General features: G+C 42.4%; 4 protein-coding genes and 1 long non-coding RNA gene across 6 annotated transcripts; 2 read left to right on the forward strand and 3 right to left on the reverse strand.

The window, feature by feature from the left end:
• Nucleotides 1–756: 756 nt before the first annotated feature.
• On the reverse strand, nt 757–8,799 carry tmbim1a (transmembrane BAX inhibitor motif containing 1a). The gene is made up of 12 exons (XM_019877831.1): nt 8,639–8,799; nt 5,686–6,000; nt 4,634–4,701; nt 4,424–4,488; nt 4,289–4,342; nt 4,148–4,198; nt 4,011–4,050; nt 3,000–3,037; nt 2,824–2,911; nt 2,048–2,143; nt 1,905–1,958; nt 757–1,828 (listed from the first exon to the last, which is right to left on the reverse strand). Exons 2-12 carry the CDS (start codon nt 5,993–5,995, stop codon nt 1,682–1,684), a joined length of 1,011 nt encoding a protein of 336 aa, XP_019733390.1. The 5' UTR covers nt 5,996–6,000; nt 8,639–8,799; the 3' UTR covers nt 757–1,681.
• Nucleotides 8,800–8,808: 9 nt separating this feature from the next.
• LOC109520537 (uncharacterized) lies at nt 8,809–18,501 on the forward strand. Its single transcript, XR_002169196.1, has 3 exons — nt 8,809–8,896; nt 13,534–13,720; nt 18,170–18,501. It is a non-coding gene; the product is annotated as an uncharacterized LOC109520537 (long non-coding RNA).
• Nucleotides 9,972–16,639, reverse strand: casp8 (caspase 8, apoptosis-related cysteine peptidase). 2 transcript variants are annotated; one of them, XM_019877828.1, is made up of 12 exons: nt 16,179–16,639; nt 14,684–14,817; nt 14,337–14,515; nt 14,138–14,243; nt 13,825–13,954; nt 13,540–13,595; nt 13,409–13,457; nt 13,247–13,305; nt 12,074–12,185; nt 11,384–11,511; nt 10,847–11,238; nt 9,972–10,267 (listed from the first exon to the last, which is right to left on the reverse strand). In XM_019877828.1, exons 2-12 carry the CDS (start codon nt 14,789–14,791, stop codon nt 10,108–10,110), a joined length of 1,479 nt encoding a protein of 492 aa, XP_019733387.1. In that variant the 5' UTR covers nt 14,792–14,817; nt 16,179–16,639; the 3' UTR covers nt 9,972–10,107. The 2 variants fall into 2 exon arrangements, with proteins under 2 accessions (XP_019733387.1, XP_019733386.1); XM_019877827.1 differs by having other exon boundaries at nt 13,247–13,311.
• Nucleotides 16,724–21,017, reverse strand: catip (ciliogenesis associated TTC17 interacting protein). Its single transcript, XM_019877830.1, has 9 exons — nt 20,863–21,017; nt 20,120–20,305; nt 19,723–19,778; nt 19,547–19,633; nt 19,066–19,233; nt 18,713–18,837; nt 18,148–18,224; nt 17,995–18,062; nt 16,724–17,320 (listed from the first exon to the last, which is right to left on the reverse strand). The coding sequence occupies exons 1-9, from the start codon at nt 20,978–20,980 to the stop codon at nt 17,153–17,155; spliced, it is 1,053 nt and encodes a 350-aa protein (XP_019733389.1). The 5' UTR covers nt 20,981–21,017; the 3' UTR covers nt 16,724–17,152.
• LOC109520534 (granulocyte-macrophage colony-stimulating factor receptor subunit alpha-like) lies at nt 21,002–25,302 on the forward strand. The gene is made up of 11 exons (XM_019877829.1): nt 21,002–21,051; nt 21,607–21,657; nt 22,084–22,163; nt 23,013–23,059; nt 23,142–23,296; nt 23,422–23,597; nt 23,706–23,839; nt 23,946–24,090; nt 24,344–24,449; nt 24,956–25,037; nt 25,150–25,302. Exons 1-11 carry the CDS (start codon nt 21,017–21,019, stop codon nt 25,234–25,236), a joined length of 1,098 nt encoding a protein of 365 aa, XP_019733388.1. The 5' UTR covers nt 21,002–21,016; the 3' UTR covers nt 25,237–25,302.
• The last annotated feature ends 1,178 nt before the right edge of the window (nt 25,303–26,480 follow it).

Genomic DNA, 26,480 nt, shown 5'->3' on the forward strand with positions numbered 1-26,480 from the left:
TGAGGTCTTTTTTTTCTCAAGCTCAAAAACAAGTCCACCTTATTTGTCCTATACCAGGTGCCGTCCTCGTTCCTGGTGGTCAGTGGTTGGTGACAAGCTACCTTTCGCCGATACATGGCCGATGTTTGAGGGTGCAGACTGCATCGCTTTGTAGTCGTGGGACGGAGCCGCAGAGGAATCAAAAGTGTAACGCAGAGGAAGAGAGGGAAAGCGAGGGTCCCGCGTATATTCCCCTCAAAAAGGCCAAGAATCCGATGATGAAGATTGGGTATGCCTGGTGAGTTTTGTGTGTCGGTGACGGAGTAACAATGCTGACGCATGCTTTAATTGTGCTATGGACTGAGCATTGTCCTTATGACTACTTGCATTTCCTCTCTGGCCTCTGTTTAGGATGATTGGCCTCCCCGCTGGAATTATCGGCTTCCTGCTGGCCAAATGGCAAGTGGACAAAAACCGTCTAAAGCAACTGAAAGTTCGACAGAGAATGCGAAGGTCCAATGAGGGGGACTATGAAAGAAGCCGGTACCGCCAGAGTGTCGAGACTGTTAAACTTGACCAATGATGCCGTGGACCCTCGGCCCAAAGACTGATTCTCCAGACCTTGTTCAAACATCCCTGGTCCCACAGGGAAGGAACTTTAAGGAGGAGTAATTTGCTTGTAAGGAATTGTATTAAATGTTTTTGTGTTTCATAAGTGCAATGGAGATTCCTATGTTGACTTCACTTCTGTAAAATGTCCATGAAAAACACGACGGCCACAAATAAAATTATTTATTATATATGAAAAGCCGAGCAATATATTTATAAACCACACCACAGGGATCACCAACCTTCCGGAAGATCTGAGCAAATTTTAAATGACCTGTAATTAACGTATGGTATTGTATTCATCTATGTGAAGACCCTACTAATTTCTCACAGTAATTAATGATTTGACAAAATAGTGTGTGTGTGGCACCAAAGTGTAACACTTCACAAATCGCTGGAGGTGTGTACATTTTCGAAACACTTTTCACAAATCTCACATTTTCCAACAATCTCTCCAAACAACACTCCTTGGCAATAACAACATCCTGGTGACCCCTGCCGGCCCCACACTCATTACTGTGCTTAGGTGTGACTTTCTAAGAGTGTGGAAAAGCAAGGTGTGGACAAACTGTCATTCCGTATTGCAACAGGCAACATAAGAGACCGGCAAAGACACGCTATGCGACAAACATACAGTATTATTTAATGCAAGTAACCCAGTAACGGTTCTTCTATTTAACCGACCCTCAAGCACAGGTCCAACTGGCGCATAACAGTTCCAAACAACCCGGCGAAACATCAACAGACGTCATAGAGACGTTTCAGCGCTACATCTGTACACGTAGATATAAAATACAGTTGTTTACTTCAAGCCAGCAAAAATGGCAATAATTTCACACTGGAATACTTTTTTTCTTTTTTTTTTTTAAATAGGCGTATAAATGTAGAAATATACTATATGTGAGTGCGTCGGAATGTCTTGCACAGTCATCAAATCTCAAATTCAGCCCTTAAGTAATAGTCGTTGAGTGCAGCATGATTTACCTGATTTACATTCGAGAGTTACGCATGGAAACAAAGCAAAGGCTTTCAACGGCACGGGGTGGTATTGCAGCAACTATGTCGATATGACTGCTTGCGTATCCCCAAAGACTTATTTGCTCGAACCGATAATTTGGAGCAGGAAGAGGAAGATCTGAATGATGTCGACGTAGATATTAAGTGCGGCAAACACGTATTCCTCAGGACTGATGGAGTACTTCCTGTTACCGATGAGGAGCTGCGTGTCGTATGCCAGGAACTGCGAAGCAAACACAAACCATTTTTTCCAGACTTTTTGGGGGGTGGGGGGGTTAATCATGAATACTAATACTCACCAGAGTGAAAGCTATGGCTCCAATAGCGGCGTAAAGCATGTGAAGCCAGTAGATCTGCCAGAGCAAAACGGTCATTCAAATGAGGCCAACGTGAAAGCTGGCGTCAGAACTCTGATTGGCTGACAAGACAAGTTGAAGCTTACATATTTGAAAGAGAGCACGATGACGGTGATGATGCCCGTCACAAAGACGACAATGCCAAGCACGCAGAAGAAGCCGCGGCATTTGGTGAAGTCCACCTGCAGAGACAAAATCGGTTCATGTGAGATTGGTGCTCTGGCCTCATTATGTTTTTCTTCCATTTCTGCTCGTTCGTATAAAATACAAATTTAAAAAAAAAAATCTTGTAATCCCACTTTGCACAATGTGCAGGTTGTAAAACAACCTCAAAATGTAAGTTTGTATATCTGCTCACGTTGCTTAGTACTGTACAGATTCATTTTCGTCAACCAGCAGAGGAAGCGTCCTTTTTCGAAATCAAAATGGGATTCTCCAATGGTCAGTGTAAAATGGGGAGGGGGGGTGCTCCATTTTCGTGCAGTAACCCATGAAACATTGTTTTCCCCCCCCCCCCTCTGAAACTAAGAATATTCGAAGAAATTGTCCACAACTGGTAAAAGAAAAAACAACAGTTTGGGATTAGCCAAAAGTAGTTTTATGCTCCAAACAGTCGATTAGTGATGAAGAGCTAAAGTTGGACATGACAAAACCATACAACCCCCCCCCCCCCACACACACACATTTCAGAAGTGCCATTACATTTGCGTGAGCACAGCTAAACTAGTTCCAAAAAAGGAAAGGAGGTTGACATCCTGGAAATGGCCAGCAAATAGCCCAGAGGCTGAAAAGAGTTTGATACTGCTGAGCTCTGGCGCTTACACACGCAGACACACACACGCACATGCACACACACAAGTACCTTGGTCTGGAAGCAGAAGACGGTGACAGCGATGCAGACGACAACAGTGATCGCCAAAGCGAGAAACACCGCCTTTGTATCATAGTAACTGAAAGCACGAATGAACAGTTATTGACGCAAAATGGTGAGGCAACTCTATCAAATTGGACTTTTCAATGTTTTTTTTTTTTCCTAACCTGGATATGGAGCCAGTCATGTAAGAGAGCGCCAGAGTCTGCATAAGGAAAAAGAAAACACCAAAAACATGTCTTTTAGCTGGGAATGACAGCAAAGTGGCAAACGACTGCAGGGTGAACTTTTCCAATTTGTGGTTCGAAAGGCTTCATTCTCAATACCAGACATAATCAATGTTCTAAAATGCATACTTGATTAGAATGCTATCGGTCAGGACTGGCCAAGTGTTTGGTGTCCAGGGATCTCTTGAAGGGGAGACAGTCAGGAAAAGGTGTAGTTTGCAATTTGAAAAATGCCAACCCCAATATTTTACGGTTTTGTTGATGTTTTAAAGAAAGACAAAACAGATTATATTGCGACATGGGGACAATAGGCAAACTATTCAGTCGTTTTTACAGCCCCCGGAACAAAAGACAACCCTTTAGCGTTGTCTGGTGGAACACGGAACTTTTCAAAGACCACAACCAAAAACTTCTGCTATCGTTTAAACACGCTCCACTGCGGATCACTTCTGCACGCATGTTGCAACGGACCGTCTCTTGGTTCAACTTTCAGGAAAGTGAACAATCACTTCCGAGTACAACAGCATACAAAAGTGACCAACATTCTGGAATTGGGTGTTTTGAGATGCCGTTTGTCGTGGATCTCTTTCAAAAACGCAATTTCAAAGGGATCATGGGGAAAAAAAACAACCCACAAGTAATAGCCGATCGTGTCCATGACGCGCCTGCGGCCAACGGCAACATCAAGTCATAACACAACAGCGAACCGACAACCAAAAACACAAAGAGAAAGAAAGTGTGTGTGTGTGTGTCACTGAGGGCGCTGTGCCCAGGTGCGCTGACTCAATCCTCCTGCCGCGGTCTCATGGAGACGCCACCCAAATGGAAACTTTTCCGGAGACTGTTCTATTCACTTTGTCATTTGCATGCAGTAAAAAAAAAAAAAAAAAAAAAAAAACTAAACGCGTGCAGCGTTTCCTGATTCGAGTTAACGGCAGCGATTCAACTTACAAAGATGGAGAGCAATATCAAGTTCCACGGATGCTTCCTCCTAAAGAGATGGTGGAGATGACACAACGTCACGCAGGGTCATTGGAGTTAGTTATTGGCGTCAACATTATTTTCAAAGCTGTGGAAGGCACACTCACCGGGGGCCCTTGCAGCACACCAACACAATGTGGGTGATGAAATACACAGCACTGAAAAAAATCAAGCACCAAAGATTCCTATTCACGCACTCACTCGCTCGATCGATCCTTGTTTACACGTTCAACGGTGTTGCAACTCACTATGATGCCCAGTAAATGGCCTGGTTCCGCTGTACAAAATATCGGACCGGTTCGCTGTGAGAAACAGAAACGTGGCGCCCAAAGTCATGGGTAGGACAAAACATTAGAGGCAAAAAAAGCAGACGTGATACTCACACAAAGGTGAAAACGGCCACAATGGCTGTCGTGACGAGGAGCTGCGAGGCCAGAATCAAATAGACCTGAACGAACAACACAAGATGTTTCACATCACACTTGGATGAACGGATCATCCAGATATCGCCGTACACCGGATGATCATCCGAAGCGGGCGTGCAACGGAGGAAGATTCTCAACATACGGCAGTCTGGACGCCTCGGCTTTTACCTTTCTGATGAAGGCGTGCCGAATGCTCAGACTGTCCCAATCGCTCCCCCGGGCGGCAAAATCATCATCTGTCGTGAAGAGCGGGAGAAATGAGCGCTGGGCGGTTGCCGTTATATTCCGAATGACATCGTGTGCGTTCTTGATGACAAAGTACGACAGCCAACACGCTCGCGTAGGAACGCAGGCCCATGTCGTATAACCATCGCGTTTGTGTCAATCAAACGTCGCTAAAGTTGTATTAATTTCAACACACGTATCTCCGGTGTTGATCAGCTTTGCTATGAGGCCAAAGTAGTAAGCTACAGTCATCATTGTGTCGTAAAAGACCAGCTTGGAAGGCGTACGGGTGGTCCTCTGACTCGTCCGAAGAATTGAATTTCGGCCACTGCCAAAGGTAACCACCGCGAACGCTCTACAATATTTGCGCGTCGGCCTGGACACCTCTGTCATTTCAGCACGAGTTTCTGTGCTAACATGATTATTTGGGGTTGTTTGCTCTGCTCAAATAAATGTGGGCGGTGCAAACGGAAATCATCCAGTTTAAACCACAAAAATACTTTTTTTTTTTTTCTGACCACATACAATCATGAGCCTGACATAGTTGGCTTGAAAGTCAATTACAGTAACTTGTTGCAAAAAGCAAATAAAATTCCCAGACCTTCTATTCCTTGCTGATATTATACAACAAGAAGTCATATTTTAGTTTAAGACCGGAGGAAATGTAGTTGAGGGCTGACATTTTTCTTTTTAAACAAACCATGGCAGTGATATAAAACGACTTCACAGCTGCTATGCCTCGGCGCAAACAACCTTTCATTTCCTGTCCCCAGCCTCACAAAGTGCCGCGCTACATTTTCAGCTTTCGCTGACATATGCTTGTCTCAACTGGTCCGTGACACCAAAAAGGTTGGGGGCCACTGCTGGGAAGGATAAGCGGTGTTGAAAATGGATGGATGGATGATTCAGAAAAAAAATATATATGTATATATATGTAGTACTGTAAAAGCTAAAGTTCATTCGTTGCTTTCACCCATGAAAAGCTCCCGGCTTACCAGAGTTGATCACATCCGCAGGGATGGTCCGTGGGACGATGGGAGGCATCGGGGGCTGACCGGGATAGCCGGCTCCGGGAGGCCCAGCCGGATGAGGCTGTCCTGGGTACGGACCGGGAGGATAGCCAGGCTGACCCGGGTAAAGAGGCGCGTTTGGGCTGGTCGGGTAGGGAGCAGGAGGCTGGCCCGGCTGAGGTCCGCCGAAGGCCGGGAAGCCGTACGCAGGGGGTGCTGGGTAACCGCCGCCCTGGGGTGCGTACGGTGGCCCGTGGAAGTCATCGTACCCTGGAGGGTAGTCCGATCTGGACATGTTGCCTGTCAGGAGAAGCGAACGGTCACTCGTCTTTACAGCCAAAGTCAATTCAGGCTGGATTTACACGGCCTGGTTCAAGCGGCAATTCCAATGGTTTGCTCTCAAATGGCTCCATTGAAATCTGCGTCATGGCAGCGTAAAGAGAAAACAAAACAGATAGAAGACCCCATTCAGAATGTGTAATTTTTTTTTAATCTGCTTCCCGATGCGCCAGTGCAAGCGAAAACGCACAAATCCGACATCCCATCAACGGAAGCTTGACGGCATCAAAATACACCAGATGTTGCAGTACATACATTTTTCTCGCCAAACAAAAAACATAAACTCATTTGTTATGGCGAGTCCTTCGTGAAGCATGCTTCTGTATTGAAACAGGAGAACATTCAGGTGCGGTCGGGGCAGGCAGAGGAGGCGGAGCTTGACTGTCCCCTTCCCGTCATGCTCCCGTTCGGAATGAGTCCCACTCCCGTACCGATCCCATTTTGGCGGTCAGCAACATTTGAAAAAAATACAATAATAATAATAAAGTTGCATTTTACACAATTACTGAGTACTCTTGGACTCTTTGCCGATTTTGACACAGATTAGTTTGTTACAAACGTGCAGTTATGATACCAGACACGCGGGTAATTTTATAACTGGCTGTGTCTAAATTTGCTCAGGATTACTCAGGGGGTAGGCGGGGGAACCATGCCGGCGTGCCATTTTGACTGTGACTTTTAGGGAAATCCACAGGAAAGGAATTCATGAGGAGGCCCCACCTTGGATTGCCATGACGTCACATCCCCATTAACAAGCAACAACACTCTCTGAGTGGGGAAAAAAAAAAGTGCTTCCTCCTGTCTGAGCAAGCGCTTTCCAAAAGAAGCCCGACAGAGTGCCACTTCTCTGCGATTGCTGAAGAAGGCTCGCCATGGCTGCGTCTCAGAGGCAGAACGTGAAAGCTGCTGGTCTGTCTAAATGGTTAAACATTTGCATATTTTCGTCATCATATCCAACTCATGTGACACTGAGTCAGTTAAAGGTTTACCTCAGAAGATCCTCACCGGATTCTTTGATCATGTTTGTACATTTCTGGCCTTGCTGTCATAAATACACAGCTCAGGTTAGGTGACATACCAAGTGACTTGTACCAAGTGACATGTTGTGAAAATACTCGAACGCCATTTACAGTTAAACAGGCTGGGTGTTGCCAATACTATGTACTTTTTTGTTGTTTTTTTTGATGGACCTCTCCCAGTTTTCAAAACTCAATTTACCAACTTGTTACAGACGGCCCATTTCAAAGTATTGATGGTGAAAGGGAACAATAATGTAGGCTTTGATAAATATCCGGTGTTTCCATCTTTGTTATCTAGTCTTGTATTTGCCCAAACAAGACCACTGGTTAATTTTAACGCAAAGTGCCATGTTTGTAGCTGAGGTGATGTCATATTGCTATTGAGTGACAGCCAGATCTTTTTTGTTGTTGTATATAGTGCTTAGGGGCTGGACTCATACTTCAAATCGGCAATTGCTGTTTGTGTTTTCGTTAAAAGTTATCATACAAAATATAAGCATACAACACATTGTGCTGGTCCCTGCGTTTTGTTTAAAGGTTTATAATTTAGCACAGCCTCTGTGCTAGTTTTGATTAGCATGTCTGCCTTTTACTGAATGATAGCATTTAGCTCGTGGACGTTCATTGTTCATTTAATTGTTTTACATGCCAGTATTGCATAGAACAACAGCTTGGAGTGAGAAATAAACAACTTTCACGAAAAAAGTTTGCCGAAGTGGTCGTCAAGTGCCCTACCATAATAAATTGTCTTTAATGTACATTAGATGAGAACACGTGAAGTTCATTTGCCATTAGCAGCACTGTGAATTTGACTTGAATGACTACTACTGTAAGACTATTGTGCACACACTTGTATACATCCACACATGTGCATAATAATCAATCTATGTAGCCAAAGGTAAGACGGTCCAATATTTTATTTGATATTCTAAAAACATTTATAAATTACTTTGTCAAGCCCCTATGTATGTTCAATCCCCCTTTTAGTCCCGGGAGAGAAAATATTCTGTAATCGTCCCTGCATCCCCACTGACAACTGTGATCCTCCTTGCCAAAACCTAAGGGGCGTGGGGGGTCACTTTAAACACCTCACACGACAGGATAATCTAAGGGGTGCAAATGCTAGCATTAGAACCTCGATTGTCAGTATGCTAGTGTACCCCCGCCACCCAAATCGGGTCAATCATACAGTTGTAAAGAAAGACCTATTTTCTGTACATACACCATGAAATACATATCCCGAAGTACAAATTTGGATATTCTCAAAACCTCTTTTTATTGTTTTTAATGTTTTTAAATTCTTGCGTCCCCCTCCCCCTTATGTAACCTTTTTCCCCGATGGCCCAATGTTGGTGTAACTTTCAATCTGAGCAAACTGGAGCAGTTGCTCAAAATCTATGCATTTAATCCTCCTACTTAAAAGTCCACTCACAAAACTATCCGTGGGGCTCGGACAAAAAAAAAAGGCGGGGGGGGTGTTACAAACTACGCACTGAGCTAAACATTACACATCCACAGTCAGTCTTTAAACGCTACACGACATTTTAACAAAACTCAACGACACATGGAGCACAACGTACCGAGTGTAGGGTCCCACGGAGAGTTCAAAACGCGAATTCCGTCCTTTGTGTCGTGGAAAAGAGGAGTTAGTTCAGAGTGGGTCTTGGGCCCCGCGAGACTCCGCGTTGCACTCGAACATTTCCCGGAACAGAGCCGATCCCGAGCAGCTGGGTGGAGCCCACAGGAATCTGTCTCCCACACCCACTTCACTATCCACTCATGCGGACTAGCCCAGCCTTGATCACCAGTGGAATCAAGACATGACGAGACCACGCAACGTATGTCATCGTTTTTCTATAGTTCACGCTCCTAGTTTATTGCGTAAACACCTCTGTATGAGGTCATCTTATAACACGTTCGCTCAACATTATTATCAGAAAAGTGAAATATTTTTTTCCCCAGATTGTTCTTTGAACGTAGTGAATATATTAATCAAACTAGTACATGTATTGTTTCTTTTTATTATTAAAGCATTGTTTCTTCCAACTCAAACACCGCCTTCATGACGTCTGTCGACGGGATACGTTTGCTCAACCGGGGCCTCGGTTTACGGTGATAACGTCATTTGGGGTTTACGAACGGTGCCGGCTAAACTTGTTTGCTCTGTTGTGGTCCGATAACAGGCGCCGCGGTCACTTATTTTTATCACTTGTATTTATCCAAGGAAAATACCTTTGAGAACAGCTTCACATTTCATGGCGACCTAATAAAAATATTACATGTAATTTTGAGATAACACCGTAGTTAATGGTGCATTCCGAGTTACGTAAAATAGGATACAACAAAGCTAAAATATTCGAAGGATTTAACCCCCAACATGAATCTGGTTTATTTGCATGACTTTCCAACACTCGTGCAGATTTTTTTTTGTTTTTAAATATATTGTTCTTTCAGCTCTTCCCGGGGGATACTGAGGCGTTTCCAGGCCAACCGGGAGACAGTGTAGTCTCTCCAGTGTGTCCTGGATTGTACCCGGTCCCCCTGCAGGTGGGACATGCCCAGAACACCTCACCGGGGAGGCGCCCCTCGGCATCCTTATCAGATGGCCTAGCTACCTCATCTGGCTCCTGTCGACATGGAGAAGTGGCTCCAGTTCCACTCTGACCCCTCCCAGATGACCCAGCTTCTCACCTTATCTGTAAGGGAGAGCCCACACACCCTGCGGAGGCAACTCATTTTGGCCGCTTGTATCCGGAATCTCGTTCTTTCGGCAACGACAATAAATATATATTCCACATCAGGCAAATTCTCCAAACAAAATATATTTCGTATTGAGTGACAAATGACAAAAAATAATTACTTTCAAATTCATCCACAATTAGGAATTTTAAAAAAAAAGACAAAATCACAAGAGTTGTTTTCAGATTTTTGTAAACATCAGCATCAGTGCATAATTTTCATAGGCATAGTGATAATACAATGCAGTCTTATTGGAAATCAGGCAATATGGCACTTCAGGAGAGTTTCGGAAATCAGGCAATATGACACTTTAGGAAAGTTTCACTTGGTCCTCATCAGCAAACCTTAGAATCAATGTCTTAGTGAGGGTGTATTTGGGCTGAGGCATTTGCTTGGCGTTTAAAAACACTCCTCTGCTGACCTCCCTATTCACCCGTGTCAAGACAGTGAGAATATCTTCCCCCTGTGGACTGCAAACATCAAACACAAGACATGACAACTTATAAAAGGGACATACTTCGAGGACAACATGCATAATACTACAGCAGTGCAGTGTTTTGAAGGAACACTTGTGCTAGTGTTCCTTCAAAACAAAAAAATAAAAAAATGAAACGCCAGTGCACAATGTCACTTTTTTCCCCATGTGCTTGATGTGAAGTTGTGTTTTGAATTTTTTTTTTTAAATGAAGTTTTCTTTTCAATTTAAAAGGGACAGTGTTATATGTCTGTCTGTCTATATGTCATCTGTCCTGTATGTTACACATACATACAGCACATTTGACAATGAAGTTGTATTCAATTCAATTTAATTAAATTCAATGTCTGATAAATTCCTAGGTTTATTTCAAAACTGCTTAATGTTTTTATTGTACTGTGAATTAATAATGGTGTGTGAGGATAAATGTTGCAAAAAGATCTTATTGTGAGTAACTCTGCGATTGTCACCTTGAGACGAGAGGGTTGCGGATTACTGACATGACGCTCAAGAGAGCAAATGTAATCACATATTTGAATGAATCACAAAAGCTACTGCAGTCCATTCATCTCACCTCACAGCAGATCGTCTGAGTTGCTTGCACAGCTCTTGGATGTAGATGGAACCCGTGTTAGTATTTCGAAAGGACTTGCAATCTGGCACAGTGGCCATGCCGAGCAGAAAGTCGGCATCCGAGGCCACCGTCTCATCCGGGATGGGGCCCGCATCCGTTTCCACTTGATTCCGTGTGTCCTCAGCAACCTCTCTTGGCTTTGAGGACCATGGCAAGAATCCAGTCTGGAAGGCTTTTCCCTGACACGCTTGGATGAAGAACAGTTTAGGTTTTCCTGCCAAGGTGGGGACAAATCCACTTGTAAAGGGCTGCGTCAGTTCTTGTAAAGAAACTGTTTCCCCGTCTGTCCCATGGACACAGCCTTTGGCCCCATGGGAGAGCACACACACAACCTAAAAACAAAAAGATGAAGAGTGTACTTTTTATCCTGATGACAATTGTTCATCTTGGCATCACATGTAAACATAAGATTAAAAAGAAGTATCTCCACCAACAATGTTGGCCTCAAAAAAAAAAAAAAAGTGCCATCTTGCTCACCAGAGCATCATCCTCAGAAAAGTTTCTCGTAGCAATGTCCTTTAGCTCCCTTCTTATTTCTGCTGCTGTCAAGTTGCTATAGACAATCACTTGGAAGCCAAATTTGGAGAACAGTGAGTCAAGAGCCCCTGTGGAATTGGGAAAAAAATAAAAAAGTTTTGACTTGTTGGGTCATTATCCATTTTCTATCCATCTTATCCTGTTTAGTTCTAAGACTCAGGGTTTAAATCGTGGCATTAGCCTTTTCCTGTCTGGAGTCGGCTTGTTGCCTCTGCGCTTGTGTGCACTTTCTCCAGGTACTCCGGCTTCCTCCCACATTCCAATGCATGTCAGCTTTATCGAAGACTGAATGCGACTGTGAATGGTTGCTCGTCTGTATGTGCCATGCGACTGGCTAAAGCGACCAATCCATATTGCTTTCTGAATGTGGGCGGCAGCTGGAGTACCTGGAGAAAGTGCAAACCACTAATCCAATGTGCTGACTCTAATGGCCCGATGACTATCTTGAATCTTTTCCTTGGAGGGGCAGCAATGCAGATAACAGCTTCATCATTCAGGGCAAAAGCACTGGAGGTGAGGGAGCCATCTGGATCAGGATTTCTCAGAGTAAAACACTTCCGCGATTCGCACCAAAAATATAACATTGTTCATTCGTCGAGTTGAGCTGAGTGACTTGATGAAAATACGCACTCTCGTCCGCTTGAGTTCCACCCCTTTTTGTCAGCTCCTTAACCAAAAATTCCTCGTTGTTGATGATTACACAGACACCATGAGGGATGTGATTCATTGCGTAGTACTCGGTCTGCAGCACAAGCATACAAACAAATATCAATAATTGAGACGATCATGAAAGTTACTGGATGAATGACCTCTCAGTTGCACACTGAAAAAAAAAAGCTCTCTTCAAAAAATAAATGTTTCTTATTTCCAGTGTAAACATCTGACTGCACCTACTTCAACAGTTGTGACTTTTTTCTGCCGTCAGCGTCACAACACTACAACTCCCAGAGTTCATTTTGACACTTCTCACAAGCTTTGCTGTGCTGCCTGTGTTTGGATGTGTATTATCTCTATGCTGCCATTTTATTGTATAAAAAAAGCCTAAAAATAATTGAGTTATTATTGCCGCCGGGTTTCCATAGCAACCACATTTCACTGGCGGGATTGATTTTCGAGAAAAGTCCCCATGGTCAATTAAAAAAATAAAACAGTTGTATCGTTACAAGAGGTATGACATCTTTTTCAAAATATTGACGGGACTAAGTTGAAGGATGAGTGAGACAGTGAGTCTGAGCAACAGTGCCTCCACCCCAGCAAAGACGAGCCGTGTTGCACGTGACACAGTTCGAGGTATTCTTAGTTTAGAGTAAAATACAAACCAAGTTCGCTGGGGGACAACAAGCTCTGTCTGAAGCTCCAGCAGCTAACTCGTACCCATGTGTGAAGGACGGTAGACTGTGGACTCTGGTGGCTTTATGAGATAATTAATATTAAAAGAATTCCTCCATTATATATATTTTAATTAATTGTCCGATGAATCGGTTACTGGAATGTTTTTCTGCCATATAGAATTAGAATTGGCAAAAAAAATTCATACCTGTCGGACCTTAGTTTTTTGAGTCAAATTATAAAAAAATATATATCATTAAAAATTAAGTTTGATTTGAGAACGAATGTGACTAAATACCAGTGGCTCACAACTCAAAATAAACCTCAAAGATGCACCAGCTAAATGATCTTATTTTGAAAAAAACTTAACTCAATTGTGAGATTCTTTCCCCATATTTCTAGGGACAAATTTTCTTCTTTTCAGTATTTCTTTACTTGTTTGGTAAATTTTCCAGCGCACATCTAAACGGATACCTGATCAGAAAGCGAAGAAGGCTCGGGGTTTGTTTCGGCGTCTGAGGGAAAATGGCCACCATCATCTAAGGAAAAACAAAACAAACAACCAAAACGGTCATAACTTAGCGGCTATATATGAAAATGCCATGGCTTGTGAATAATACAGTTTGCAATACATACTGCTGGCTCCAGTCTCAGATATGGACTCAAGAGGGGAGTTGTTGACATGCTGCAGGAAGAAATCACACTCAGTCGAGCGGCTAATTTTACTCTTGGCATTCCCGAGCAAACAGAGGCATACAGAGACGCACCTGGAAACCATTGAGGGGGCGAGCAGGAGGTGGACTGGCTGCCTCCACAGGTGCACCTACAAGTGAGAAGGATTTGATGAATTTGGAAAGAACACAGTGCTATGATGGCATGTCTTATGGTTTGATGTGGACACCCCCAGCCCTCCACATGGACTCTCTGTTCGGGCACCCCGGAATTCAGGTGAAGGCTACACACATTTTGTATCGCTAACTCGAGTAATCAGTCAAACATAAATACAGGTATTGTAAGCCAGAGCGGTCATTCAAAGAATGCCCAGTCAGCACCTTGCGCGAATTGCTCGACAGTCGATGCCAGCTGTCGATTCACTTCCATCAGTATTGAATGCAGCGCTTGTAGATCTGATTGAGACAGCAAACCCACTTTTTCTAATTCAACAAAGACGTCCAGCGCCGTCTGGAAATTTGCGGAAAAAATAAATAAATCAGTAAGTATGAACCGTTTGGAGTGAATAGAAGAGTGAGCACACCCACGTGTGGTCAAGCATGTAATACAAACAAAGTTACACTATGTTGTCAGTGCACAATATAAAATTTGAATGTGAATATGGGTGCACAAATCTTGAGTGGGTTTTCTTACACTGCATTCATCCATTTGTCTCCTGCCAATCTTGTCGTTTAAGAGAAACTTCATCTTTTGGAGATCTTCTTTCGTCGTTTCATCATATATCTGATACAGCATCACCCTATTCACAAAGCATGGTGGAGGATTGGAAAATAGGATGAGTGCCGAGCACAAGGTAAACAAAAACAAAACGAAATATTCTTGCTGCTTTTACCTGTAATTTGACAGCTTGCCGATAGGATTGGCATCAGTTTCCTCCACATTCTGTCTGTTCCCCTTTAAGAGGCTGAGGAGATCATTCCGTCGGATTGTGTGCAGTAACTGATGAAGAAATTCAGGATTCTGGCAATCTCTTTCTTCCAATCTACTGAACAGAACCTTTGCGTCATTGACCTGTATTGGAAAGACAAAGTACACAATTTTCAGCAAAAGTTAGAAAAGTGTTTACCAATGAAAATACTGTGCTTCGCTCAAGTGTGAAACATTCTACATTGTTTAATCTGCACGATATTTGCGATCCAAATAAGTGTAAAACAGTCTAATACTGGATGTGATCCTCACTCCTTCGAGATGTCTGCAGTTAAGAACATCACGGCACAAGAAGCAGAGTGCGGCCACTTCAGAGGAAGCCAGGGCCTCGGAGATTTCCATCAACTTCCGCCTCTCCATCCCAACCCCACTTTGATGGGAAACTTCTAGACATTGTTAAAGAGAAATTGGGAAAACATAACATAATAAACATGAAAGGTAAAGATTAGTTTACACAATTTAAAAAAGGGAAAAAGTTCAAATCCAAAATAATGCTTATATCATAAACTACCATTAAGGTGGGAGACAAAACGGGCTGATTTGATATCTTCAACAAAAACATGACAAAACAAAAGCGAAACTTTGAAATTCTGTCTATCGACCGAGGGGCAGGGATAAACATGAAAGGTAAAGATTAGATACAATTAAAAAAGGGAAAAAGTTCAAATTCAAAATAATGCTTATATCATAAACTACCATTAAGGTGCGAGACAAAATGGGCTGATTTGATATCTTCAACAAAGACACGACAAAACAAAAGCGAAACTTTGAAATTCTGTCTATCGACCGAGGGGCAGGCCTACAACATTCCCAGAAAATTACAATGTCCCTTCACTGGTGAGCTATATTTGGAGCAGGCCTGCGGGCTACTGATCAAGTCATTTGGGGCTACGTGGTAGGTGGCCCGATCTTGGAGCGTCTCGTCGAGGTATCTCCCAATAGTTGAGGTTGCGTGATAAGTTTATTTTAGCGAGACAAAATGGGCTGATTTGATATCTTCAACAAAGACACGACAAAACAAAAGCGAAACTTTGAAATTCTGTCTATCGACCGAGGGGCAGGCCTACAACATTCCCAGAAAATTACAATGTCCCTTCACTGGTGAGCTATATTTGGAGCAGGCCTGCGGGCTACTGATCAAGTCATTTGGGGCTACGTGGTAGGTGGCCCGATCTTGGAGCGTCTCGTCGAGGTATCTCCCAATAGTTGAGGTTGCGTGATAAGTTTATTTTATCTTAAAATTTTAAATCCAAAATATCGATGTCCATGTTTTTATTTTTCAGCGCATTGGTGATGCTGCTCCGACAGCGTATACACGCAGATTAATGACAGTCGACGATCAAGTCATTTGGGGCTACGTGGTGGGTGGCCTGATCTTGGAGCGTCTCGTCGAGGTATCCCCCAATAGTTGAGGTTGCGTGATAAGTTTATTTTAGATTAAAATTTTAAATCCAAAATATCGATGCCCATGTTTTTATTTTTCAGCGCATTGGTGATGCTGTTCCGACAGCGTATACACGCAGATTAATGACAGTCGATGGAGTTGCTGGTTTGACTTCGTCTTCCCGAAACGGCGTGAAGTCAACAAAAAGTATTGCAAAAGCCAAACTACGTTCAAGATTTTGAAATGATACACGATTATTTTCTCGTTACTACAACAAAAGTAACGTTAACGCCGAATGACAAAAAAGCAAAACACTTTTATTCAGGTAAGACAGTCCAATCGACTTCAGAGGCCAAAACTTACCGCTGTTGGGACGGTTGTCTTTTGGAGCCCAGTAGAGAAAACTCACACACTTCTTTATAGGTACAGTGGCGACTCAGTATCAAAAAAATGTTACTTTTTAAAAACTTATCTGATCAATTAGGCCTCGATACTGTACCGGGGAGTTTATTGCTGAAGTTCTTACTTTTGTTTTGTCGGTTGCATCTGACGAACAAGGTGCGTTACTGCCACCTACTGTACTGGAGTGTAGGTTCGAGACCGAATGTACCAAACGTACACGACTCTGAAGCAATAAATAATCAACAAACTCACTGTATCTTTAATATTCATCTCAAAACTAAGTTACATAGTCAACATTCACAAACCCGATCTGTCGGTGTTTAATGGTGGCTGTCAAATGTGTTTAGGTAAATTATCGCTACCCACTAGTGAGAAGTGTTTAGCTATGTTTATTCAACAGCAATACAGAACATGCATTGAAAAAACATAAAATCGTACACTTATTTCCAGTGTGGATAATACAGCATATTAATGACATTTAATTTGTATTTTGCAGTATTTTACAACATAATATTTTTATTCTTCGTTCTTTCCAAAGATCTGTCACTTGTAATCCCTTCCGTGGCACATTTATCAATTAATTCCTTCTGGTGATTCTTCTTGTCTTCAATGACATTTTCTTGAATGCGTTCCTATTTTGAAAGGTGTGCTGTCCATTCAACTCTGCCCAAATGTATCATTTGTTATAGCACTTATTTTCATAAGGGTGAATGGAGTGCTGGGGCCTATCCGATCTGACTTTGTGTGAGAAGCAAGCTATATCCTGGATTGGTCGCCACCCAATCGCATGCAATGTCACACTGAGAAACACATTTTCTTTTGATCACACACACTAATGCCATATGTCACTAACATAAAATAAAGGTAGCCAGTGTTGATGAATGAACAGCTGTTATATAAACTTGTGATTGTGAAAATGTGAGATATCAACGTAATCAGGTATCTAGGCTTGTGTTTGAGGTGAAGGGGAGGAAGTATTCTCTGGCAAACTGGAAGACATCATTTGGTTTTTTGAGGAGCAAAAATTGCAGGAAGTCAGATATGAGTGCGCGGATCTCTGGGTGCGCTCTTAAATATGACGCATGGTCAGCTTTCAACTCCTCCTGCAACAATGCCACAAACACATACCATGTTCAAATCTATTTGGAGGAATTAACAAGGCACACTCAGATGTACAGAATTATCCAGAATACAGGTACACTCACTGGCCAGAATGCTGTCATGGTTTAGTAAGTCTCAACACAAGATCTGTAGAAAATACTGTAACTAACCTTTTGAAAGAGTCCATTTTGATAGTGAGAGTCAGGGAGGTACAGTAATTTAGCAATAGACGTATAACAGTACAATGGCGCTGTTGATAATCATTTGGATTCCTTATTTAGCTCTTTTGCATTCCCCCACAAGTCACGGGGGGATAAGGACTAAAACATGTCTTCCAGCGAAAATGCCCGAGTCACCAATGCCCCTCCAAAAGGTTTAAAATTGCCTATGTAAGCCATAAGGTGGTAGAAAAGCACTTCTTTCATATAAATTAGACTTCTCAACTAACTTCAACATAGTTCATTGCCGCCAATATGCCACATGAAAGCCGATTATGGGCGGGTCAGGAACGTACCCTGCAACTTGTGGGTTCAGTGTTCAACACGGGTGTTCTCATGATTGTAAAGGCATATATTTTTTAATAAATCTATTGCATTTGTATATAGTTACCTTGTACTTGTGTACTTGATGAAGTGTACGGATGGCGTTATTACTTTAATTGAAATTTTTTTCTTACCTTTCTGTCCAAGAACTTAGAACGCATCTGTATGTCTTCTTCCCAAACCAGGGGGATTTTATCATAAGCTATGAAAATGTAAACACATTTACATATCAACAAAGCCCATTATATGACAGAATAGTATTTGAAACATAATGCGGGTGTGAATACCTTCTTCTTTCTGTGATGGCAGTTGCAGTAACCTCATTGTAACCGGAGATCCCACCTGCAATCTGCTAGCAAGATGCCTAAAGAAACAAGAATCTCCGGTGTACTTTATACTCAATGACATTAGGTGCTTTTTGTCACTGGAAGAGCACAGAAGTCACAAATGCATAAATATAGTATAGATGTAGTAGTGCTAATGTACGGAGCCCCTCGAGTGGTAGGGTATAAGAAAAAAAAAAAAGCTAATCTGTTCCCTCAATTTACTCATGTGGACCCACAATTTTGTATCCTGTTCCCACGGCATACTAATCTGTACCCTCAATTAGAAATCCATTCCCACATTTTACTAATAGGTTTCTAAAGAAGACTTTAAGATTTACCATTTAAGAAGAAGAAACAGTAACCTGACGTGATGTTGAATGGATCCTGTTTCATAGCTCTCCGTGAAATATAAACTTTCAACAAAGTGATTAAAAAATACAAGATTGAGTGACTTGACAGCTGGGGTTTTGTGAAGCGTGAAACTTTTCTTCAGCATTTTAATCTGCATTGATGGAATGGCTCTTACCCATCAGCCAAAAAGTAGCACTGCCATGTAGTAGGGCTTTCATCCACAGAATGAACAATCCTCTCCACTCCAAATACCTCCACAGTTTCTCCCTCAATCTCCATCTGTTCCTGTTCCAGACCTCGCTGGCCACACACAAACATAAGATCGCATGTGTGCATGTGAATAGAAAGTGATGTTTACATTGTCTACGAATGGACAGAGGTTTACAATATGTGAATGGACAAACAGATCATGACAGGGTTTGTTGCTGGATTACATGACAGGGTTTGTGTATGTGAATGGAAGGATGTTTATATTATGTGAATGGACCAAAAACCAAAAACACATACGGCGGTTTTGTCATCACTTACAAAAGTTGTGCAGCTGATGCGTAACTTCTGGTCAAAGGAGATGCAAGTCATGTGCTCTGGGATTTTCTTCCTCAACGCAAGAAGACGCATGAGCAAGAAGTTGGAACCCTCAGTCACAAGGCCTCTCAGGGCAGTCATGGAATATGAAACACTGTCCCTTGTCACCTCCTGGGGACACACACACACAAAATCTCACGCCGGGTTAGGACTTGAGTTTTATTATATTGCGCCGGTTTGGGTCGTGCATTTGGTATCTGGGTCTTTCGTGGGGATTTACCTGACTTAATTGATCTTTTAGTAAGCATGACTATCATGTCACAATCATAGAAACCATCAATAGAGTGCCTAAACCTAACACAGGTATACACAATCAAATTTGTATTCACCTGATATCTCTCAAAGACATTCTGATCCCAAGTGCTCTGATATGAACATTTTTTCTGACACTTTCTCCTTGGGTTACATTTTGGTCAAAACTCACCTTTCCATCAGTGGTGACTCTTTCAATACTCATCTCTCCATCACATTGCACCATGTGACATTGCTTGTCCAAAATATGGCCATCAAGCTAAAAAGAAAGTCACGTCTTTTTTAACGGTATCATGGGAGTCATGCCGTGAATGCATTTCCTGGAACGCATTCGGGTGGGTGACTTGCCTTGACATACTCGTGGTGATCCTCCTCCAGCACCTCCAGGTCAGCAGTTAGGTAGGCTAACATGGCAAACCAAATGGAAAGAGACAATACCATTAGAATTAATAACATCCAATAACATCCAAACGCCTGCATCAGAAATTTGGCCTTGTTCAGACTGATGTTGCAAAGAGTTTTTTGGGGTAATGAGCTTTTCAGGCTGACAAAAATGGATCATGCCAGAATTGCACAGTTACAGCAGTGTTACTGACCTCATAGCAGGTGTATGAATGATCAATAATCAATACTATTGGCAGAAATTGAGAAAAAAAAAAGTTTTTGCTGAGAGCCCCGTGGAGGCATGGCCCGGGTGTGGCCAGAATGTTCATGTGCAGAAAGGTTAGGCAGGGCCCCCACTCACCTGTCACTGTCGTTCCACATGGGGAGTCGTCGATAGCCCCCTGGCTTTGTGCGTGGAGCAGCACACATGGCTGGTGAGCTCTGTGGGCAAACTCCATTGACACGCAGAACCTCCCCAAGTCTCGACCCCCTTCTGAAATGGTCACCAGAGAGTCCGCAAACACACATTTGGTCAGCTCCACGGGCTCTGGCAAAGACAAGATTGTGCCTTTGAGTAAAAAAAACATCAGCTGCTCATTCTTACTTTTCAAACAGCGCTTTCCCCTACTGCAACGACTGTATTTTTAACGTTGGTCATGATGGTGGTACTTGGAGAGCTAAGGATTTAGCTGATACTGGGCATAAAATGTTCAAGACAAAAGGTTTTATTTAGTAACAGGGTTGTGCATATGCAGTGAGAAACAGCTTTGAGGCACAATCACAACAATTTAAATGAAAATGTTTCACAATACAAGAACGACATATCAACAAAATCATACCAAACAAATCAGATGTATTTTATCTGCTATAATTGGGCATCTAGCAGAAAGGAAAGGGGAAAAAAGACATTGTAGCGCCCAAAGGCGATTGAATTCAAATGTAGGCATTATTTTATTTATTTATTGTGCATGGATTATTTAAAATCTCGTCCCAATTCTCCAGTAACGTTTCTGGTGGTGGTGTGAGCGTCTCAACGGGTGCCAAAAACAGGTGGTCGTGTTCTCAGAGGGGGTCTTGTATAAACCTGGTTGCCAGTGGACTCACCGATGCTTAACATGAACGCGACCGCTTCTTCGGAGGCCACCATCTCTGAAACATCCTTTCCTGTCTTGGTCCCTGCCGGGGAACGCGGTGGAGTCTCAACCCTTTCAGGAGACTCCATGTTTGTCCTGCGTTGAGAACAGACTTCCCACTCGTGATGGGAACAGTCGACAGTGTGACACGACGGACGACGAATAGGACACACAAATTGTGATCGACAGTATGTGCGGGTCTTTTCCTCTTCTCGGTCGTAAATCGTCTTTTATGTTTTCGAGATCAGACGACAGACGCGTTGTCAAGAGTTGTCACGGCAACCGCAGCTCAAGTGCCGTAAAGTTGCGTGTCAGTGGGCAGGCCGATTTGGAAATAAACGGTTGCACAAGAAACGATTTGGTTTCATTATTGGAAAGATCGTGACTCGTAAAATTCAGAACAAAAAAAAACAAAAAACAAAACAAAAACAAGAGTGACAAAATGTTGAAAACAAACCCCCTCTTCAAATCCTGAATACTTGTGGGCATTTAGCATGATGTAATTAGCCAGTCCAATTGACAAATAATTTCTTTTGAACGTGTCATTTAATTGTTGCTTGCTTCGTTTTTCTTTTAAATTCACAAGTTTGCATTGTACTTATTCTTAAATAACATTACAATACTTGTAAATACTGTAAAAATATTGAATACAAGAAACTGGCAGTTTCCTGACGCTCATGAACAGTATGTGACATCATACTTCTTCTTTCTCCAGAAATGTGACATTCTTCCGACAGAGAAGGAAGGAATGTCAACCAAGTAAGAGGTAAGAACTTTTTGTCCAAGTTACGATCTTTTAATGCTAACATTTCACATTAAAAAGGGTAAGAAGAGACATTTACCATACATCCTGACAATAGAGGCGATTAGTCAAATTGATGTGTTGACAAAGCATTGCTAGCTGTATTGTTGCTGAACAATATCATACATTAGACACGTTTATGTAAATAGCACCCACAATTGAAAGTAACTGGAAGGTTAGAAGGACAATTTTCTATCATATATATAAAAAGTGTGCGGATTTAGTTGTTTCCTGGATGACAGCTTCTTTCTGTGACAAAGACTGACAAAGAGGAAGTTTCAGACGTCGGTCAAGTATTTTGCATTTGCTAAAAAACCGCATTAGATGAGAAGTGTGGCCTCAAGAACATCTATTCACTTTCTTTGCTTACTTGAATTTCTGCGTGTGCAGTTGCAGGTTGCCCACGAAGATGTGTCCAATTCATCCACTAGTTTATTGGAGTCTGCTGATTCTGTGGGCCTTTCAAAGCGGTAAATAACAATTGATCATTCCTAAACGCACAGGAGGCGCACTCGCGGTCACGCACGCATGCACACGCGCACGGACACTGTCAAAACAGATAAGACGATACAGATAGGCGTTACAGATCGCTGACGAAGAGCGCAGATCCGAGCCGAAGATAGATTCTACGCATGCGCAAACGGAAAGGGCCTGGCAGGCAAATACAAAGCGAATTCCTCACAATCTTGCGTCACCGTATGGACCCATATTGTGTCTGAAAAACGCTCATCGAAACGTGAAATAAAAAGCGGGGATGAGAAACTACCCCGAGTCTTCTGTTTAGATCGTCATCAAATGAACGTAAACTGACGTAGCGGTTTATTTACACTAGGTGGTGCCAATGAGCATAGATGATTGAATATAGTCAATGTCAAGAGGACACACTTGGGTAACAAAATTAACACCCGACAGCCACATATTTGAATACTTCTGCTCAAATGAAACATTAGGCACGTTCAAACAAATGCTGAAAATCCAACAGTGTTGTGCAGCTGATCTAAAGGTAATACTTGGGGACGGGGGGTACTGTGGCTCTACGTCGTGAAAAACAGTTGCATTAACACCACTCCGTAGTAAAATAGCTTTAGTAGTTTACGATGTAAGGCTTTTCATATGATCTCATTTACAAGTTACATTTTGGAGAATATGCCTATTGTTTGTCAAGCAGTTGATGGACATGTTTTTGCACAGAAACCGAAACAAAAACAATACGATAAACAGCGATCTTGATGGTGCATCTCTCTCTCTCTCTCTCTCTCTCTATATATGGTGTGTATTAAATAGCGCTATCTAATATACTGTATATTCTTTATCAACAGAGACCACCAAAGGAGAGGTCTGCCAAGATGAACTATCAATTGATAATGTATGAAACACATGCTTGAACTTCCAAGTTCCTAATCTGTGTGAATACAATTTGCTTAAATTGGCATTTATTTGTGTTCTAGCTCCAAGTGTCGAGTTTCTCAGGACAAATGTATGACTCCGTGAATATTGCCGAGGATGACAACTTTCGCTGCTTCCTTTATCCAACAAATCTTCTCAACTGCTCGTGGAACTTCCCCACTTCGCTTCAGGATGCTCAGCTCTCTATTTATATAAGGTTTATATCTTCAGCATCTTTATTACAGTACTTGCACATTACCCTGCGGCGCATATGAAGATTTTCAAAATGTTGACACCTTTGGATTTTGTATCTTTTTTTTTTTTTTTTTGCTATCTCTGCAGCATTTGTGATAATAACAGCACAGTTCACTCCCTCAATCTTATATCTGAAGAACATTCTGGATCAACTTCCATTGTTCTGAGGGAACATGAGAAGTTGTATGTCATCATGCAATTCAATGTGTCCCTGCACCGTAAATGGGCTGTCTACAACTACGTATACGACACCGAAATGATGGGTAACAGACAAAAAAAAAAAACTGTGCAACTGTGGCAATACTGTTGATGGTGTATGAAAAGTGAGTCGCTCCTGGATCAAACCGATTTGTATTGTATTGTGTTGACAGAGGTCTTGCCTCCACCTGGAAACGTTTCGGCTTCAATCAAAGATGCAGGCCTTGTGGTGACTTGGGACATGCCCCGCGGTCGTGCTAACTACCAACCCTCATGCTTTGAATACCAGTTGGATATGGGACACCAGGTATTATACTGTATGAATTCACTGTACTGTATATCCAAATGTTATCCTGTACATAAAATCTACAATACAGTATATGTATAAATGACTGTGATTCATTGGCGAACAGGAAGAATCACCAATCCAGAGATGCGATCTGTTTTATACAATCCCAAATGCCAATCCAGAGTCCACATACAATGTGAGGGTCAGAACCAGGAAAACGGCTGGTTGTTTTGGGCCAAAATTATGGAGTGATTGGAGTAACACTGTTAGTAAGTATGAAGTCATTCTACCCTAAAATATTACGCCAGCGCTCGTGTTGTTGTTTTGTTTTTGCCTGTCCACACTTGCAAAAAGGAAAATAAGATCTGTTATTGTCACGGCTACCTTGTGCTTCTTTCAGGGCATTATGTTGGCTTGGGGTTACGCCTGTATTTTCTAGTTGTCACTATCAAGCCTACTAAAGTGCAATCAGCTCAGTTCCGTGTACAGTATGCACTCACTACATACATCTTTCTTTTACAGCAAGAGAACAGTCATTTTACACACTCAACATCACGGTGATCGTCGCAATTGCAGTCGGAATACCGATGATCCTCCTGAGTTTGCTGCTCTTCGTCCGCAATCAGAGGTACTGTGTCTTGGTTTCAAAATGGGACTCTGAAATGAGTGACAAGAATGAGTTAACTAAAATATGGTTCCTGATAGGTGCAGTACAGGTATCGTAATCAATTCATTATTAAGAATCCATCCATCCATCCATTTTCTGATCCGCTTAATCCTCGCAAGGGTCGCGGGGCGTGCTGGAGCCCATCCCAGCCGTCTTCGGGCACTAGGCGGGGGGACACCCTGAACCGGTCACCAGCCACACAGAGATTAACAACCATCCACGCTCACACCCACACCTAGGGACAATTATGAATGTTCAATCATGCATGTTTTTGGAATGTGGGAGGAAACCGGAATACCCGGAGAAAACCCACGCAGGCCCAGGGAGAAACATGCAAACTCCACACTCTGACGGAATGTTTCTCTTTTATGTCACTTTGGCACTCATTTGAAAAGAAGTTCCAAACCAAATGACTGTTTCCCCTCACATACTCTGGTAAATCGACGTTTTATTCTCTGTTTTTTTAGGGTGACACAAGTTCTGTATCCCACAATTCCTCGTCCCCCATTAAAGTACAAATATTTCCTGGAGGAAAATAATGTATTCAATGTAAGGACATGACTACACTTGTTCTCACACTGGACAAGCAATCTCTCTCATATCGAATGATCAACAAGAAAAATGTTTTGACTTTCATGTTTGTTTGTTTTTTTTTTTGCAGTTTTATCATCCCAATCCATCTGTGAAGTATGAGGAGGAGATTACAGTGGTGGAGGACACAGAGAAGCAGTTGATGAAGTCATTGTAATGGCAAGGATGAAGGGATTATTATGACATTGTCATAATTATTCTTTCACAATAATAATCCTTTCATTTCTTTTCATCAAAATTGGTTTTTTTTTACCAGTGTTAGAGGAATTTATGAGCAAAATTGTATCATGTTTAAAGTTTCATTTAATTTGGACACATCTAAACGTTTGGGCGCGTATCCAGCACTTCCAAATGCCTGTGCACAAAGGCGCCGGCCACCTGGCCGGAGGGCTGTTGAAGTCCACAATTAGCACGTCAATGCAGGTGGGCAATCACAGGGGAGGGGGCGAAACTCGGTCACAAAAGGGGAATGAATAATTTGGGAACAGCGGTTGAACAACAAAAGACGAGTTGAGAACACCCGTCGCGCCCAGGCGACATTTGTCGTCCGCGAAGTCTGCAACATGTTGATACAGTGTGGACCAGACAGAAAGGCGCCAATGTACTGGTGGTTCAAAGCTTAAACTCAGGTAACCAATCACTACCGAGGGGCCGGACCGGGGGTGCGGTATGCAAATGTCGGGGGCAGTGTTTTCCTTGTATGTTACAATAAAAGTCGGAATTGGCGGGAAGGGAGCTCGAGAGTGTGATCATCGGAGCAACTACCGTCGTTCGCTCTCAGAGATCCCCCTCCCGCCGATATTGAAGACAATTTTCCTGTGTGCCGAGTCATTTCTTTAACTTTGTCCGAGAAAATCTTTGACAACCAGGTGAGCTATTCAGCTAGCTAGTGACCGTGAGAGGTTAGCGGGCTGTTAATAGCAAGCAGCTTTTGTGCTTCAGTAATGCAATCGCCAAAGACTTCGCTTTATTGATTGACTTCTTGATATTTGACGACATCTGACTAGGTTTTATCATCAGGCGCAAAGGCACGCTAAGAGTTCAAATGCACATTGTTGTGGTTATTCATACATACACTGCATATAATAATGAGGGTCACAAAGGCATCAGGTCAAATGTTGCATCTGTAATAATAAATTGGATTGAAGAAATAGATTAGGACTGCTCAAGGGATTTGAGGGCATGGCATATTTGTGTACATTTGGATTGGATTGGATAAAACTTTGGATTGGATTGGATAAAACTTTATTGTCAAATGTGCTGTTTTGCTAAAACAAGTCAGACCAGGAATTGTGAAATACTCTACTGCACTGCCAAGGTCAAGTGGTTGGTGAAACTGCAGCCTGGGATTATTTGTCAAAATGATTTAAAGCTGCAACATGTCCCTGTCGGCGGATCAGA

Source organism: Hippocampus comes, unplaced genomic scaffold (genome assembly GCF_001891065.2).
Source record: "Hippocampus comes isolate QL1 unplaced genomic scaffold, H_comes_QL1_v1.1 scaffold317, whole genome shotgun sequence".
NCBI classification, from domain to species: Eukaryota; Metazoa; Chordata; class Actinopteri; order Syngnathiformes; family Syngnathidae; genus Hippocampus; species Hippocampus comes.

Coding starts and splice junctions, on each gene's coding strand:
- tmbim1a (XM_019877831.1), bottom strand. CDS start 5,995: ATGTCCAGATCGGACTACCCTCCAGGGTACGATGACTTCCACGGGCCA. Junction 4,343..4,423: donor GTGGCCGTTTTCACCTTTGT/GTGAGTATCACG, acceptor TGTTTCTCACAG/CGAACCGGTCCGATATTTTG. Junction 3,038..4,010: donor TGATATTGCTCTCCATCTTT/GTAAGTTGAATC, acceptor TTCCTTATGCAG/ACTCTGGCGCTCTCTTACAT.
- LOC109520534 (XM_019877829.1), top strand. CDS start 21,017: ATGGGAACAGTCGACAGTGTGACACGACGGACGAC. Junction 23,598..23,705: donor ATACGACACCGAAATGATGG/GTAACAGACAAA, acceptor TTGTGTTGACAG/AGGTCTTGCCTCCACCTGGA. Junction 24,091..24,343: donor TGATTGGAGTAACACTGTTA/GTAAGTATGAAG, acceptor TTTCTTTTACAG/CAAGAGAACAGTCATTTTAC.
- catip (XM_019877830.1), bottom strand. CDS start 20,980: ATGGAGTCTCCTGAAAGGGTTGAGACTCCACCGCGTTCCCCGGCAGGG. Junction 19,234..19,546: donor GAGTCACCACTGATGGAAAG/GTGAGTTTTGAC, acceptor GTGTGTCCCCAG/GAGGTGACAAGGGACAGTGT. Junction 17,321..17,994: donor CTAAGTTCTTGGACAGAAAG/GTAAGAAAAAAA, acceptor GCATTGTTGCAG/GAGGAGTTGAAAGCTGACCA.
- casp8 (XM_019877827.1), bottom strand. CDS start 14,791: ATGGAGAGGCGGAAGTTGATGGAAATCTCCGAGGCCCTGGCTTCCTCT. Junction 13,312..13,408: donor ATCTGAGACTGGAGCCAGCA/GTATGTATTGCA, acceptor GTTTTTCCTTAG/ATGATGGTGGCCATTTTCCC. Junction 11,239..11,383: donor TTTCTGAGGATGATGCTCTG/GTGAGCAAGATG, acceptor TTTTGTTTTTAG/GTTGTGTGTGTGCTCTCCCA.